Source organism: Heterodontus francisci, chromosome 17, assembly GCF_036365525.1.
Source record: "Heterodontus francisci isolate sHetFra1 chromosome 17, sHetFra1.hap1, whole genome shotgun sequence".
NCBI classification, from domain to species: domain Eukaryota; kingdom Metazoa; phylum Chordata; class Chondrichthyes; order Heterodontiformes; family Heterodontidae; genus Heterodontus; species Heterodontus francisci.
In genome coordinates, this window is record NC_090387.1 from 80855179 (window position 1) to 80872717 (window position 17539).

A 17539-nucleotide genomic window follows, 5' to 3' on the forward strand; every position below is an offset into this window, starting at 1 on the left:
TCTGTGATCCATGTCCATGCAGAGTCTGTGAACCATGTCCATGATGAGTCAGTGAATCATGTCCATTATGTGTCTCTGATCCATGTACATTATGAAACTGTGAGCCATGTTCATTCTGAGTCTGTGAACCATGTCCATTTTGAGTCTGTGAACCATGTCCAATACTTGTCTGTGAACAATATCCATTGTGAGCCTGTGAATCATGTCCATTATGAGTCTGTGATGCATGTCCATTATGAGTCTGTGAACTATTTCCGTTCTGAAAATGTGAACCATGTCCATTATAAGTCTCTGAAACAACTCCATTCTGAGAATTTGAACGAAGTCTATTATGTAACTGTGAACCATGCGTTTGTGAACCAATCCATTATGTGCCTGTGAACAAAGTCCATTATGAGTCTGTGAAAGAAGTCCATGCTGAGTGTGTGAACCATGTCGATTATGAATCTGTTCACCAAGTCCATTCAGAAACTGTGAACCATGTCCATTATGAGTCTGTGAACCATGTCCATTATGTGTCTGTGAACCATGTCCATTATGTATCTGCGAACCACGTCCATTATGTGTCTGTGATCCATGTCCATTCTGTGTCAGTGATCCGTGTCCATTATGAGTCTGTGAACCATGTTCATTTTGTGTCTGTGAACCATGTCCCTTATTTGTCATTGATCCATGTCCATTCTGAGTCTGTGAACCATGCCCAATACTTGTCTGTGAACCATGTCCATTGTGAGTCTGTGAAACATGTCCATTATGTGTCTGTGAACCATTTCCATTATGAGTCTGTGAACCATGTCCATGGTGTTTCTGTGAACCATGTCCATTATGAGTTTGTGAACCATATCGATTTTGAGTCTGTGAACCAAGTCCATTATGAGTCTGTGAAACATGTCCATTATGTTTCTGTGAACCATGTCCATTATGAGTTTGTGAACCATATCGATTTTGAGTCTGTGAACCAAGTCCATTATGTGTCTGTGATCCATGTCCAAGCAGAGTCTGTGAAACATGTCCATTATGTTTCTGTGAACCATGTCCATTATGAGTTTGTGAACCATATCGATTTTGAGTCTGTGAACCATGTCCATTATGAGTCTGTGAACCATATCGATTATGAGTCTGTGAACCAGGTCCATTATGGGTCTGTGAACCATGTCCATTATGAGTCTGTGAAAGAAGTCCATGCTGAGTGTGTGATCCATGTCGATTATGAATCAGTTCACCAAGTCCATTATGGGTCTGTGAACCAACTCCATTATGAGTCTGTGAACCATATCGATTTTGAGTCTGTGAACCAAGTCCATTATGAATCTGTGAACCATGTCCATTATGAGTCTGTGAACCAGGTCCATTATGTGTCTGTGATGCATGTCCGTTATGTGTCTGTGATGCATGTCCATTATGTGTCTGTGAAGCATGTCCATTGTGAGTCCGTGAACAATGTCCATTATGTGTCTGTGAACCATGTCCATTATGTGTCTGTGAACCATGTCCATTGTGAGTCCGTGAACCATGTCCATTGTGAGTCCGTGAACAATGTCCATGATGTGTCTGTGAACGATGTCCATTATGTGTCTGTGAACCATGTCCATTGTGAGTCTGTGAACCATGTCCATGATGTGTCTGTGAACGATGTCCATTATGTGTCTGTGAACCATGTCCATTCAGAGTCTGTGAAGCATGTCCATTATCTGTCTGTGATCCATGTCCATTATGTGTCTGTGAACCATGTCCATTTTTTGTCAGTGATCCATGTCCATTATCTGTCTGTGATCCATGTCCATTATCTGTCTGTGATCCATGTCCATTATGAGTCTGTGAACCATGTCCATTATGTGTCTGTGAACCATGTCCATTATGTGTCTGTGAACCATGTCCATTATGTATCTGCGAACCATGTCCATTATGTGTCTGTGATCCATGTCCATTCTGAGTCTGTGAACCATGTCCATTATGTATCTGCGAACCATGTCCATTATGTGTCTGTGATCCATGTCCATTCTGAGTCTGTGAACCATGTCCATTCTGAGTCTCTGAACGATGTCCATAATGTGTCTGTGAACCATGTCCATTATCTGTCTGTGAACCATGTCCATTGTGAGTCTGTGAAACATGTCCATTATGTGTCTGTGAACCATGTCCATTATTTGTCTGTGAACCATGTCCATTATTTGTCATTGATCCATGTCCATTCTGAGTTTGTGAACCATGTCCAGAATGTGTATGTGAACCATGCCCATTCTGTGGCTGTGAACCATGTCCATTCTGTGGCTGTGCTGGATGTCCATTATGTGTCAATGAACCATTTCCATTATGAGTCTGTGAACCATGTCCATGGTGTTTCTGTGATGCATGTCCATTATGTTTCTGTGAACCATGTCCATTATGTGACTGTGAAGCACGTCCATTATGTGTCTGTGAACCGTGTCAATTATGTTTCTGTGAACCATTTCCATTCTGAGACATTGATCGATGGCCATGATGTGTCTGTGAACATAGTCCATTATGAGTCTGTGTAAGAATTCAATGACGAGTGTGTGAACCATGCCGATTATGAATCTGTGAACCATGTCCATGATGTTTCTGTGAACCATGTCCGTGATGAGTCTGTGAACCATGTCCATTATGTGACTGTGAACCACGTCCATTATGTGTCTGTGAACCGTGTCCATTATGTTTCTGTGAACCATTTCCATTCTGAGACATTGATCGATGGCCATGATGTGTCTGTGAACATAGTCCATTATGAGTCTGTGTAAGAATTCAATGACGAGTGTGTGAACCATGCCGATTATGAATCTGTGAACCAACTCCATTATGAGTCTGTGAGCCATGTCCATGAAAGGTCTGTGAACCGTATCCATTTTGAGTCTGTGAACTAAGTCCATTATGAGTCTATGAACAATGTCCATTGTGAATCTCTGAACCAGGTCCATTAACTGTCTGTGAGCCATGTCCATTATTTGTCTGTGAACCATGTAGATTATGTGTCTGTGAACTATGTCCATTATTTGTCATGGATCCATGTCCATTCTGAGTTTGTGAACCATGTCCATTATGTGGCTGTGAAAGATGTCCATTATGAGTCTGTGAACCATGTCCATTTTGAGTCTATGAACCATGTCCAATACATGTCTGTGAACCATGTCCATTTTGAGTCTGTGAACCATGTCCATTATGTGGCTGTGATGCATGTCCATTCTGTGTCTGTGAACCAATTCCATTATGAGTCTGTGAACCATGTCCATGATGTTTCTGTGATGCATGTCCATTATGTTTCTGTGAACCATGTCCATTATGCGTCTGTGAGCCATGTCCATTATAAATCTTTGAACGATGTCCATTATGTGCCTGTGAACCATGTCCATTCTGAGCGTGTGTACCATGTCCGTTATGTGTCTATGAACCATGTTCATTTTGAGTCTGTGAACCATGTCCATTATGAGTCTGTGAACTATTTCCATTCTGAAAATGTGAACCATGTCCATTATAAGTCTTTGAAACAACTCCATTCCGAGAATTTGAACCAAGTCTATTATGTAACTGTGAACCATGCGTTTGTGAACAAAGTCCATTATGAGCCTGTGAACAAAGTCCATTATGAGTCTGTGAACCAGATCCATTATGAGTCTGTGAAACATGTCCATTATGAGTCTGTGAACCAGGTCCATTATCTGTCTGTCAACCATTTATTTTTATTTTATTTCGAGATACAGCACTGAAACAGGCCCTTCGGCCCACCAATTCTGTGCCGACCAACAACCACCCATCTATAATAACCCCACAGTAATCCCATATGCCCTACCACCTACCTACACTAGGGGCAATTTATAACAGCCAATTTACCGATCACCTGCAAGTCTTTGGTGGTGGGAGGAAACCGGAGCACCCGGAGGAAACCCATGCAGACACAGGGAGAACCTGCAAACTCCACACAGACAGTACCCAGAATTGAACCCGGGTCCCTGGAGCTGTGAGGCTGCAGTGCTAACCACTGCACCACTGTGCCGCCCCTATCAATTTCTTCCTATCAATGCCCCTCATAATTTTGTATACCTCAATCAGGTCCCCCCTCAGCCTTCTCTGCTCTGAGGAAAACAACCCTCACCTTTTCAGTCTCTCTTCATAGCTGAAGTGCTCCAGCCCAGGCAACATCCTGGTGAATCTCCTCTGCACCCCCGCCCCCCCCCCCCCCCCCAGTGCAATCACATCCTTTCTATAATGCGGTGACCAGAACTGTACACAATGCTCCAGCTGTGGCCTAACTGGTGGTTTATACAGCTCCATCATAACCTCCCTGCTCTTATATTCTATGCCTCAGCTAATAAAGGCAAGTATCCCATATGCCTTCCGAACCACCTTATCTACCTGTGCTGCTGCCTTCAGTGATCTATGGACAAGTACACCAAGGTCCCTCTGACCCTCTGTACTTCCTAGGGTCCGACCATCCATTGTATATTCCCTTGCCTTGTTAGTCCTCCTAAAATGCATCACCTCACACTTCTCAGGATTAAATTCCATTTGCCACTGCTCCGCCCATCTTTATTGTCCTGTAATCTAAGGCTTTCCTCCTCACTATTTATGACATCACCAATTTTCGTGTCATCTGCGAACTTACTGATCACACATCTTATATTCACGTCTAAACCATTAATGTACACTACAAACAGCAATCTCCTCCCTTGACTCACATAGCAGCCTGGGATACATCTCATCTGGGCCTGGGGATTTATCCACTTTTAAGCCCACTAAAACCGCTAATACCTCCTCCCTTTCAATGCTAATATGTTCAAGTATATTACAATCCCCCTCCCTGATCTCTACACCTACATCGTCCTTCTCCATAGTGAACACAGTTGAAAAGTAATCATTTAAAACCTCACCCATGTCCTCCGGCGCCACACACAGATTGCCACTTTGGTCCCTAATGGGCCCTACTCTTTCCCTGGTTATCCTCTTGCCCTGAATATACTTACAAAATTGGAATTTTCCTTTATTTTGCCCGCCAGTGTTTTTTCATGCCCCCTCTTCGCTCTCCTAATTACTTTTCCTTTTTAAGTACCCCCCTACGCTTTCTATATTCCTCTAGTGCCTCCGCTGCTTTCAGCTCTCTGAATCTGCCATCAGCCTCCTCCCACTTGTCTGATGTAGACTTTCCTACAAGGAGCTGCTCCGAGTCCACTTTGGCCAGATCCTGTTTTAGCATATTGAAATCCGCCTTCCCTTAATTCAGTACCTTTATTTCTGGTCCATCTTTGTCCTTTTCCATAACTACCTTAAATCTTAGCGTTATGGTCACTATCCGAAAAGCGCCCCCACTGACACTTCTACCACTTGTCCAGCTTCATTCCCTCGGATTAGGTCCAGTACTGCCCCTTCTCTTGTAGGACTTTCTACATACTGGCTCAAAAAGCTCTCCTGGATGCATTTTAAGAATTCTGCCCCCTTTAAGCTGTTTGTATTACGACTATCCCAGTTGATATTGGGGAAGTTGAAATCCCCGACTATTATTACCAAATTATTTTTACACCTGAGATTTCCTACATATCTGCTCCTCTATCTCTCCCTGACTGTTTGGAGGCCTGTAGGACACGCCCAGCCAAGTGATTGCCCCCCTTTTTGTTTTTAAGTTCTACCCATATGGCCTCATTTGAGGACCCTTCTACGATATCATCCCTCCTTACTGCAGTAATTGACTCCTTGATCAACAGGGCAATGCCACCTCCTCTATTAACCCCTCCCCTGTCACGCCTGAAGATTCTATACCCTGGAATATTGAGCTGCCAGTCCTGCCCTTCACTCAACCATGTCTCTGTGATAGAAATAATATCATAATGCCATGTGCTAATCAACGCCCTCAATTCATCTGCCTTGCGAATAAGACTCCTTGTATGAAAATACAAGCAATCCAGCCTTGCATTTTTCATTTGTGCCTTAACAGGTCTACATTTGCTCTGCCTTCCAGACTGACTCAGTTTCTCTTCTATATTTGACTGTGCATCACCCCCTACTGTAACTTCACTCTGTATCCCATCCCCCTGCCAAATTAGTTTAAACGCCCCCCGCCCCTCCCAACAGCACTAGCAAACCTCCCAGCAAGGATGTTGGTCCCGTTCCAGTGCAACCTGTCCAACTTGTACAGGTCCCACCTTTGCCAGAAACAGACCCAATGATCCAGGAAACTAAAGCCCTCCCTCCTGCACCATCTCCTCAGCCACGCATTCATCTGCTCTATCCTCCTATTCTTATACTCACTCGCACGAGGTCCTGCTTTTTAATCTGCTACCTAGCTCCCTAAATTCTTCTTGCAGGACTTCATCCCTCTTTCTACCTATGCCGTTGGTACAATGTGTACCACGGCCTCTGACTGTTCACCCTCCCCCTTCAGAATGTCCTGCAGCCGTTCCGTGACATCCTTGACGCTAGCATCAGGGAGGCAACATACCATCCTGGAGTTATGTTTGCACCCACAGAAACGCCTGTCTATACCCCTTACGATAGAATCCCCGATCACTACAGCTCTTCCACTCCTTTTCCTCCCCTCATGTGCAGCTGAGACACCTGTGGTGCCACAGACTTGACTCTTGCTGCATTCCCCTGAGAAGCTATCTGTTCGACGGGGAGATGGACCCAGGGGACTCCTGCACTATCTGCCTAGTTCTTGGCCAGATCCTGTTTTAACATATTGAAATCCGCCTCCCCTAATTCAGTACCTTTATTTCTGGTCCAGCTTTGTCCTTTTCCATAACTATCTTAAATCGACAGAGTTATGGTCATTGTCCCAAAAATTCTCCCCCACTGACACTTCTACCACTTGTCCATATGGCTAGAACTTAAAAACAAAAAGGGGGCAACCACCCATGTCCATTATGAGTCGGTGAACCACGTCCATTATGTGTCTGTGATCCATTTCCATTATGTGTCTGTCAACCATGTCCATTATGTGGCTGTAAGGCATGTCCATTATGTGTCTTTGAACCATGTCCATGAGTTGTCAGTGATCCATGTCCATTCAGAGTCTGTGAACCATGTCCATGATGTGTCTGTGAATCATGTCCATTACGTGTATCTGATCCATGTCCATTTTGACTCCATGAACCAAGTTCATTATGAGTCTGTGAACCATATCGATTTAGAGTCTGTGAACCAAGTCCATTCTGAGTATGTGAACCATGTCCATTATGTGTCAGTGAATGATGTCCATTATTTGTCAGTGATCCATGTCCATTATGAATCTGTGAACCATGTTCATTATGTGTCTGTGATCCATGTCCATTATGTGTCAGTGAATGATGTCCATGATTTGTCAGTGATCCATGTCCATTATAAATCTGTGAACGATGTCCATTATGTGCCTGTGAACCATGTCCATTCTGAGCGTGTGTACCATGTCCCTTATGTGTCTATGAACCATGTTCATTCTGAGTATGAGAACCATGTCCATTATGTGTCTGTGATGCATGTCCATTATGTGTCTGTGATGCATGTCCATTATGTGTCTGTGAACCATGTCCATTATGTGTCAGTGAATGATGTCCATGATTTGTCAGTGATCCGTGTCCATTATCAGTCTGTGAACCATGTCCATTATTTGTCAGTGATCCATGTCCATTATGTGGCTGTGAACGATGTCCATTCTGAGCGTGTGTACCATGTCCCTTATGTGTCTATGAACCATGTTCATTCTGAGTATGAGAACCATGTCCATTATGTGTCTGTGATGCATGTCCATTATGTGTCTGTGAACCATGTCCATTATGTGTCAGTGAATGATGTCCATGATTTGTCAGTGATCCATGTCCATTATCAGTCTGTGAACCATGTCCATTATTTGTCAGTGATCCATGTCCATTATGTGGCTGTGAACGATGTCCATTCTGAGCGTGTGTACCATGTCCCTTATGTGTCTATGAACCATGTTCATTCTGAGTATGAGAACCATGTCCATTATGCATCTGTTCACCAAGTCCATTATGAGTCTGTGAACCAACTCCATTATGAGTCTGTGAGCCATGTCCCTTATGAGTCTGTGAACCATATCGATTTTGAGTCTGTGAACCAAGTCCATTATGAGTCTGTGAACCATGTCCATTATGAGTCTGTGAACCAGGTCCATTATGTGTCTGTGAAGCATGTCCATTATGAGTCTGTGAACAATGTCCATTGTGAGTCTGTGAACCAGGTCCATGAACTGTCTGCGAACCGCGTCCATTATGAGTCTGTGAGCCATGTCCATTATGTTTCTGTGAACCATGTCCATTATGTGTCTGTGAACCATGTCCATTGTGAGTCTGTGAACCATGTCCATGATGTGTCTGTGAACGATGTCCATTATTTGTCAGTGATCCATGTCCATTATCAGTCTGTGAACCATGTCCATTATTTATCAGTGATCCATGTCCATTATGTGGCTGTGAACGATGTCCATTATTAGTCATTGATCCATGTCCAATGTGAGTCTGTGAACCATGTCCATTATGTGGCTGGAAGGCATGTCCATTATGTGTCTTTGAACAATGTCCATGAGTTGTCAGTGATCCATGTCCATTCAGAGTCTGTGAACCATGTCCATGATGAGTCTGTGAATCATGTCCATTACGTGTATCTGATACATGTCCATTATGACTCTATGAACCAAGTTCATTATGATATGGGCATGCCCATATCGATTTTGAGTCTGTGCACCAAGTCCATTCTGAGGATATGAACCACCATGTCCATTGTGAGTCTGTGAACCATGCCCATTATCTGTCTGTGAAAGATGTCCATTATGAGTCTGTGAACCATGTCCATGATGAGTCTGTGAACCATGTCCATTATGTGTCTGTGATCCATGTCCAAGCAGAGTCTGTGAACCATGTCCATGATGAGTCTGTGAATCATGTCCATTATGTGTCTCTGATACATGTACAGTATGAAACTGTGAACCATGTCCATTATTTGGCTGTGATGCATGTCCATTATGAGTCTGTGAACCATGTCCATTATGAGTCTGTGAACCATGTCCATTTTGAGTCTGTGAACCATGTCCATTATGTGTCTGTGATCCATGTCCAAGCAGAGTCTGTGAACCATGTCCATGATGAGTCTGTGAATCATGTCCATTATGTGTCTCTGATACATATACAGTATGAAACTGTGAACCATGTCCATTATGTGTCTGTGATCCATGTCTATTCTGAGTCTGTGAACAATGTCCATTATGTGTCTGTGAAACATGTCCATTACTTGTCTGTGAACCATGTCCATTGTGAGTATGTGGACCATGTCCTTTATGTGTCTGTGAACCATGTCCATTATGAGTCTGTGAACCATGCCCATTATTTGTCTGTGATCCATGTCCATGATGAGTCTGCGAATCATGTTCATTATGTGTCTCTGATCCATGTCCATTCTGAGTCTGTGAACAATGTCCATTATGTGTCTGTGAACCATGTCCATTACTTGTCTGTGAACCAAGTCCATTGTGAGTCTGTGAACCAGGTCCATTATGCGTCTGTGAACCATATCCATTATTTGTCAGTGATCCATGTCCATTATGAGTCTGTGAACCATGTCCATTATTTGTCAGTGATCCATGTCCATTATATGTACGTGAACCATGTCCATTATTAGTCAGTGATCCATGTCCAATGTGAGTCTGTGAACCATGCCCATTATGTGGCTGTAAGGCATGTCCATTATGTGTCTTTGAACCATGTCCATGAGTTGTCAGTGATCCATGTCCATTCAGAGTCTGTGAACCATGTCCATGATGAGTCTGTGAATCATGTCCATTACGTGTATCTGATCCATGTCCATTATCACTCTATGAACCAAGTTCATTATGAGTCTGTGAACCATATCGATTTTGAGTCTGTGAACCAAGTCCATACTGAGGATGTGAACCATGTCCATTGTGAGTCTGTGAACAATGTCCATTATCTGTTTGTGAAAGATGTCCATTATGAGTCTGTGAACCATGTCCATTTTGAGTCTGTGAACCATGTCCATTTTGAATCTGTGAACCATGTCCATTATTTGGCTGTGATGCCTGTCCATTATGACTCTGTGAACCATGTCCATTATTAGTCTGTGAACCATGTCCATGCAGAGTCTGTGAACCATGTCCATTATGTGTCTGTGGTCCATGTCCATTCTGAGTCTGTGAACAATGTCCATTATGTGTCTGTGAACCATGTCCATTACTTGTCTGTGAACCATGTCCATTGTGAGTATGTGGACCATGTCCATTATGTGTCTCTGAACCATGTCCATTATGTGACTGTGAAGCACGTCCATTATGTGTCTGTGAACCGTGTCCATTATGAGTCTGTGAACCATGCCCATTATGCGACTGTGAAGCACGTCCATTATGTGTCTGTGAACCGTGTTCATTATGCGTCTGTGAACCATTTCCATTATAAATCTGTGAACGATGTCCATTCTCAGCGTGTGTACCATGTCCCTTATGTGTCTGAGAACCATGTCCATTATGTGTCTGTGATGCATGTCCATTATGAGTCTGTGAAACATGTCCATTATGTGTATGTGATGCATGTCCATTATGTGTCTGTGATGCATGTCCATTATGTGTCTGTGAAGCATGTCCATAATGAGTCTGTGAACAATATCCATTGTGAGTCTGTGAACCAGGTCCATTATCTGTCTGTGAACCATGTCCATTATGTTTCTGTGAACCATGTCCAACATGTGTCTTTGAACCATGTCCATTGTGTGTCTGCGAACCATGTCCATTACTTGTCTGTGAACCAAATCCATTGTGAGTCTGTGAACCATGTCCATGGTGTGTCTGTGAACCATGTCCATTATGTGTCTGTGAACCATGCCCATTATTTGTCAGTGATCCATGTCCATTATGTGTCTTTGAACCATGTCCATTGTGCGTCTGCGAATCATGTCCATTACTTGTCTCTGAACCAAGTCCATTGTGAGTCTGTGAACCATGTCCATTGTGTGTCTGTCAACCATGTCCATTATGTGTCTGTGAACCATGTCCATTATTTGTCAGTGGTCCATGTCCATTATGTTTCTGTGAACCATGTCCATTATGTGTCTTTGAACCATGTCCATTGTGCGTCTGTGAACCATGTCCATTACTTGTCTGTGAACCAAGTCCATTGTGAGTCTGTGAACCATGTCCATGGTGTGTCTGTCAACCATGTCCATTATGTGTCTGTGAACCATGTCCTTTATTTGTCAGTGATCCATGTCCATTATGATTCTGTGAACCATGTCCATTTTGTGTCTGTGATCCATGTCCATTATTTGTCAGTGATCCATGTCCATTATGTGTCTGTGAGCCATGTCCATTATGTTTCTGTGAACCATGTCCATTATGTGTCTGTGAACCATGTCCATTGTGAGTCTGTGAACCATGTCCATGATGTGTCTGTGAACGATGTCCATTATGTGTCTGTGAACCATATCCATTATTTGTCAGTGATCCATGTCCATTATCAGTCTGTGAACCATGTCCATTATTTGTCAGTGATCCATGTCCATTATGTGGCTGTGAACGATGTCCATTATTAGTCATTGATCCATGTCCAATGTGAGTCTGTGAACCATGTCCATTATGTGGCTGTAAGGCATGTCCATTATGTGTCTTTGAACAATGTCCATGAGTTGTCAGTGATCCATGTCCATTCAGAGTCTGTGAACCATGTCCATGATGAGTCTGTGAATCATGTCCATTACGTGTATCTGATACATGTCCATTATGACTCTATGAACCAAGTTCATTATGATATGGGCATGCCCATATCGATTTTGAGTCTGTGAACCAAGTCCATTCTGAGGATATGAACCACCATGTCCATTGTGAGTCTGTGAACCATGTCCATTTTGAGTCTGTGATCCATGTCCAAGCAGAGTCTGTGAACCATGTCCATGATGAGTCTGTGAATCATGTCCATTATGTGTCTCTGATACATGTACAGTATGAAACTGTGAACCATGTCCATTATTTCGCTGTGATGCATGTCCATTATGAGTCTGTGAACCATGTCCATTATGAGTCTGTGAACCATGTCCATTCTGTGTCTGTGATCCATGTCCAAGCAGAGTCTGTGAACCATGTCCATGATGAGTCTGTGAATCATGTCCATTATGTGTCTCTGATACATGTACAGTATGAAACTGTGAACCATGTCCATTATGTGTCTGTGATCCATGTCTATTCTGAGTCTGTGAACAATGTCCATTATGTGTCTGTGAACCATGTCCATTACTTGTCTGTGAACCAAGTCCATTGTGAGTCTGTGAACCATGTCCATAGTGTGTCTGTGAACCAGGTCCATTATGCGTCTGTGAACCATATCCATTATTTGTCAGTGATCCATGTCCATTATGAGTCTGTGAACCATGTCCATTATTTGTCAGTGATCCATGTCCATTATATGTACGTGAACGATGTCCATTATTAGTCAGTGATCCATGTCCAATGTGAGTCTGTGAACCATGCCCATTATGTGGCTGTAAGGCATGTCCATTATGTGTCTTTGAACCATGTCCATGAGTTGTCAGTGATCCATGTCCATTCAGAGTCTGTGAACCATGTCCATGATGAGTCTGTGAATCATGTCCATTACGTGTATCTGATCCATGTCCATTATAACTCTATGAACCAAGTTCATTATGAGTCTGTGAACCATATCGATTTTGAGTCTGTGAACCAAGTCCATACTGAGGATGTGAACCATGTCCATTGTGAGTCTGTGAACAATGTCCATTATCTGTTTGTGAAAGATGTCCATTATGAGTCTGTGAACCATGTCCATTTTGAGTCTGTGAACCATGTCCATTTTGAATCTGTGAACCATGTCCATTATTTGGCTGTGATGCCTGTCCATTATGACTCTGTGAACCATGTCCATTATTAGTCTGTGAACCATGTCCATTATGTGTCTGTGATCCATGTCCATGCAGAGTCTGTGAACCATGTCCATTATGTGTCTGTGGTCCATGTCCATTCTGAGTCTGTGAACAATGTCCATTATGTGTCTGTGAACCATGTCCATTACTTGTCTGTGAACCATGTCCATTGTGAGTATGTGGACCATGTCCATTATGTGTCTCTGAACCATATCCATTATGTGACTGTGAAGCACGTCCATTATGTGTCTGTGAACCGTGTCCATTATGAGTCTGTGAACCATGCCCATTATGCGACTGTGAAGCACGTCCATTATGTGTCTGTGAACCGTGTTCATTATGCGTCTGTGAACCATTTCCATTATAAATCTGTGAACGATGTCCATTCTCAGCGTGTGTACCATGTCCCTTATGTGTCTGAGAACCATGTCCATTATGTGTCTGTGATGCATGTCCATTATGAGTCTGTGAAACATGTCCATTATGTGTCTGTGATGCATTTCCATTATGTGTCTGTGATGCATGTCCATTATGTGTCTGTGAAGCATGTCCATAATGAGTCTGCGAAGAATATCCATTGTGAGTCTGTGAACCAGGTCCAACATGTGTCTGTGAACCATGTCCATTGTGTGTCTGCGAACCATGTCCATTACTTGTCTGTGAACCAAATCCATTGTGAGTCTGTGAACCATGTCCATGGTGTGTCTGTGAACCATGTCCATTATGTGTCTGTGAACCATGCCCATTATTTGTCAGTGATCCATGTCCATTATGTGTCTTTGAACCATGTCCATTGTGAGTCTGCGAACCATGTCCATTACTTGTCTGTGAACCAAGTCCATTGTGAGTCTGTGAACCATGTCCATTGTGTGTCTGTCAACCATGTCCATTATGTGTCTGTGAACCATGTCCATTATTTGTCAGTGGTCCATGTCCATTATGTTTCTGTGAACCATGTCCATTATGTGTCTTTGAACCATGTCCATTGTGCGTCTGTGAACCATGTCCATTACTTGTCTGTGAACCAAGTCCATTGTGAGTCTGTGAACCATGTCCATGGTGTGTCTGTCAACCATGTCCATTATGTGTCTGTGAACCATGTCCTTTATTTGTCAGTGATCCATGTCCATTATGATTCTGTGAACCATGTCCATTTTGTGTCTGTGATCCATGTCCATTATTTGTCAGTGATCCATGTCCATTATGTGTCTGTGAACCCATGTCCATTATGTGACTGGAAGGCATGTCCATTATGTGTCTTTGAACCATGTCCATGAGTTGTCAGTGATCCATGTCCATTCAGAGTCTGTGAACCATGTGCATGATGAGTCTGTGAATCATGTCCATTACGTGTCTCTGATCAATGTCCATTATGACTCTATGAACCAAGTTCATTATGAGTCTGTGAACCATATTGATTTTGAGTCTGTGAACCAAGTCCATTCTGAGTATGTGAACCATGTCCATTGTGAGTCTGTAAACCATGTCCATTATCTATCTGTGAAAGATGTCCATTATGAGTCTGTGAACCATGTCCATTATGAGTCTGTGAGCCATGTCCATTATGTTTCTGTGAACCATGTCCATTAAGTGTCTGTGAACCATGTCCATTATGTGTCTGTGAACCATGTCCATTATGTGTCTGTGAACAACATCCATTATTTGTCAGTGATCCGTGTCCATTCTCAGTCTGTGAACCATGTCCATTCTGTGTCTGTGAACCATGTCCATTATACGTCTGTCAACCATGTCCATTATGTGTCTGTGATCCATGTCCATTCAGAGTCTGTGAACCATGTCCATGATGAGTCTGTGAATCATGTCCATTATGTGTCTCTGATCCATGTCTATTATGAGTCTGTGAACCATGTCCATTATGTGTCTGTGATCCATGTCCATGCAGAGACTGTGAACCATGTCCAGGATGATTCTGTGAACCATGTCCATTATGTGTCTGTGATCCATGTCCATTATTTGTCAGTGATCCATGTCCATTATGTGTCTGTGAACCCATGTCCATTATGTGGCTGGAAGGCATGTCCATTATGTGTCTTTGAACCATGTCCATGAGTTGTCAGTGATCCATGTCCATTCAGAGTCTGTGAACCATGTGCATGATGAGTCTGTGAATCATGTCCATTACGTGTCTCTGATCAATGTCCATTATGACTCTATCAACCAAGTTCATTATGAGTCTGTGAACCATATCGATTTTGAGTCTGTGAACCAAGTCCATTCTGAGTATGTGAACCATGTCCATTGTGAGTCTGTGAACCATGTCCATTATCTGACTGTGAAAGATGTCCATTATGAGTCTGTGAACCATGTCCATTATGAGTCTGTGAGCCATGTCCATTATTTTTCTGTGAACCATGTCCATTATGTGTCTGTGAACCATGTCCATTATGTGTCTGTGAACAATATCCATTATTTGTCAGCGATCCGTGTCCATTCTCAGTCTGTGAACCATGTCCATTATGTGTCTGTGAACCATGTCTATTATACGTCTGTCAACCATGTCCATTATGTATCTGTGATCCATGTCCATTCAGAGTCTGTGAACCATGTCCATGATGAGTCTGTGAATCATGTCCATTATGTGTCTCTGATCCATGTCTATTATGAGTCTGTGAACCATGACCATTATGTGTCTGTGATTCATGTCCATGCAGAGACTGTGAACCATGTCCAGGATGATTCAGTGAATCATGTCCATTATGTGTCTTTGATCCATGTACATTATGAAACTGTGATCCATGTCCATTCTGAGTCTGTGAACCATGTTCATTATGTGTCTGTGAACCATGTCCATTATGTGTCTGTGAACCATGTCCATTTTATGTCAGTGATCCTTGTCCATTCTGAGTCTGTAAACCATATCCATTATGTGTCTGTGAAGCATGTCCATTATGTGTCTGTGAACCATATCCATTATGTGTCTGTGAACCATATCCATTATGTGTCTGTGAACCATGTCCATCAACTGTCAGTGATCCATATCAATTCTGATACTGTGTGCCATGTCCATTATGTGTCTGTTAACCATGTCCATTATGAGTCTGTGAACCGTGTCCATTATGTGTCTGTGAACCAAGTCCATTGTGAATCTGTGAACCATGTCCATGATGTGTCTGTGATCCGTGTCCATTATATGTCAGTGAACCAAGTCCATTGTGAGTCTGTGAATCATGTCCATGATGTGTCTCTGATCCATGTACATTATGAAACTGTGATCCATGTCCATTCTTAGACTGTGAAGCATGTCCATTGTGAGTCTGTGAATCATGTCCATTATTTGGCTGTGATGCATGTCCATTGTGTGTCTGTGAAGCATGTCCATCAGTTGGCAGTGATCCATATCAATTCTGAGTCTGTGAGCCATGTCCATTATGTTTCTGTGAACCATGTCCATTACTTGTCTGTGAACCAAGTCCATTGTGAGTCTGTGAACCATGTCCATGATGTGTCTGTGATCCGTGTCCATTATTTGTCAGTGAACCAAGTCCATTGTGACTCTGTGAATCATGTCCATTATGTGTCTCTGATCCATGTACATTATGAAACTGTGATCCATGTCCATTCTTAGTCTGTGAAGCATGTCCATTGTGAGTCTGTGAACCATGTCCATTATGTGTCTGTGAAGCATGTCCATGAGTTGTCAGTGATCCATGTCCATTATGACTCTATCAACCAAGTTCATTCTAAGTATATGAACCATGTTCATTGTGAGTCTGTGAAACATGTCGATTTTCTGTCTGTGAAAGATGCCCATTATGAGTCTGTGAATCATGTCCATTACGTGTATCTGATCCATGTCCATTGTGACTCTATGAACCATGTCCGTTATGAGTCTGTGAACCATGTCCATAGTGAGTTTGTGAACCATGTCCATTATTTGGCTGTGATGCATGTCCATTATGTGTCTGTGAACCATGTCCATTATGTGTCTGTGATCCATGTCCATGCAGAGTCTGTGAACCATGTCCATTATTTGGCTGTGATGCATGTCCATTATGTGTCTGTGAACCATGTCCATTCTGTGTCTGTGATCCATGTCCATGCAGAGTCTGTGAACCATGTCCATGATGATTCTGTGAATCATGTCCATTATGTGTCTTTGATCCATGTACATTATGAAACTGTGATCCATGTCCATTCTGAGTCTGTGAACCATGTTCATTATGTGTCTGTGAACCATGTCCATTATGTGTCTGTGAACCATGTCCATTTTTTGTCAGTGATCCTTGTCCATTCTGAGTCTGTAAACCAAGTCCATTGCGAGTCTGTAAACCATATCCATTCTGAGTCTGTAAACCAAGTCCATTGCGAGTCTGTAAACCATATCCATTATGTGTCTGTGAAGCATGTCCATTATGTGTCTGTGAAGCATATCCATTATGTGTCTGTGAACCATGTCCATCAACTGTCAGTGATCCATATCAATTCTGATACTGTGTGCCATGTCCATTATGTGTCTGTTAACCATGTCCATTATGAGTCTGTGAACCGTGTCCATTATGTGTCTGTGAACCAAGTCCATTGTGAGTCTGTGAACCATGTCCATGATGTGTCTGTGATCCGTGTCCATTATATGTCAGTGAACCAAGTCCATTGTGAGTCTGTGAATCATGTCCATTATGTGTCTCTGATCCATGTACATTAT

The 17539-nt window shown here is 42.7% G+C and overlaps 1 protein-coding gene across 1 annotated transcript in view; it reads right to left on the reverse strand.

Annotated features, from left to right (window-relative positions):
- LOC137378608 (filaggrin-2-like) overlaps positions 1-17539 on the reverse strand; it is a 74588-nt gene that overhangs the window by 44290 nt on the left and 12759 nt on the right. The window contains exons 2-6 of the mRNA XM_068048906.1: positions 13026-13437; positions 11701-11927; positions 10249-10504; positions 8600-8898; positions 89-307 (exon numbers count right to left, since the gene is read on the reverse strand). Coding sequence (XP_067905007.1) covers positions 89-307; positions 8600-8898; positions 10249-10504; positions 11701-11927; positions 13026-13437 — 1413 coding nt within the window. The remainder of the gene's footprint in view (positions 1-88; positions 308-8599; positions 8899-10248; positions 10505-11700; positions 11928-13025; positions 13438-17539) is intronic.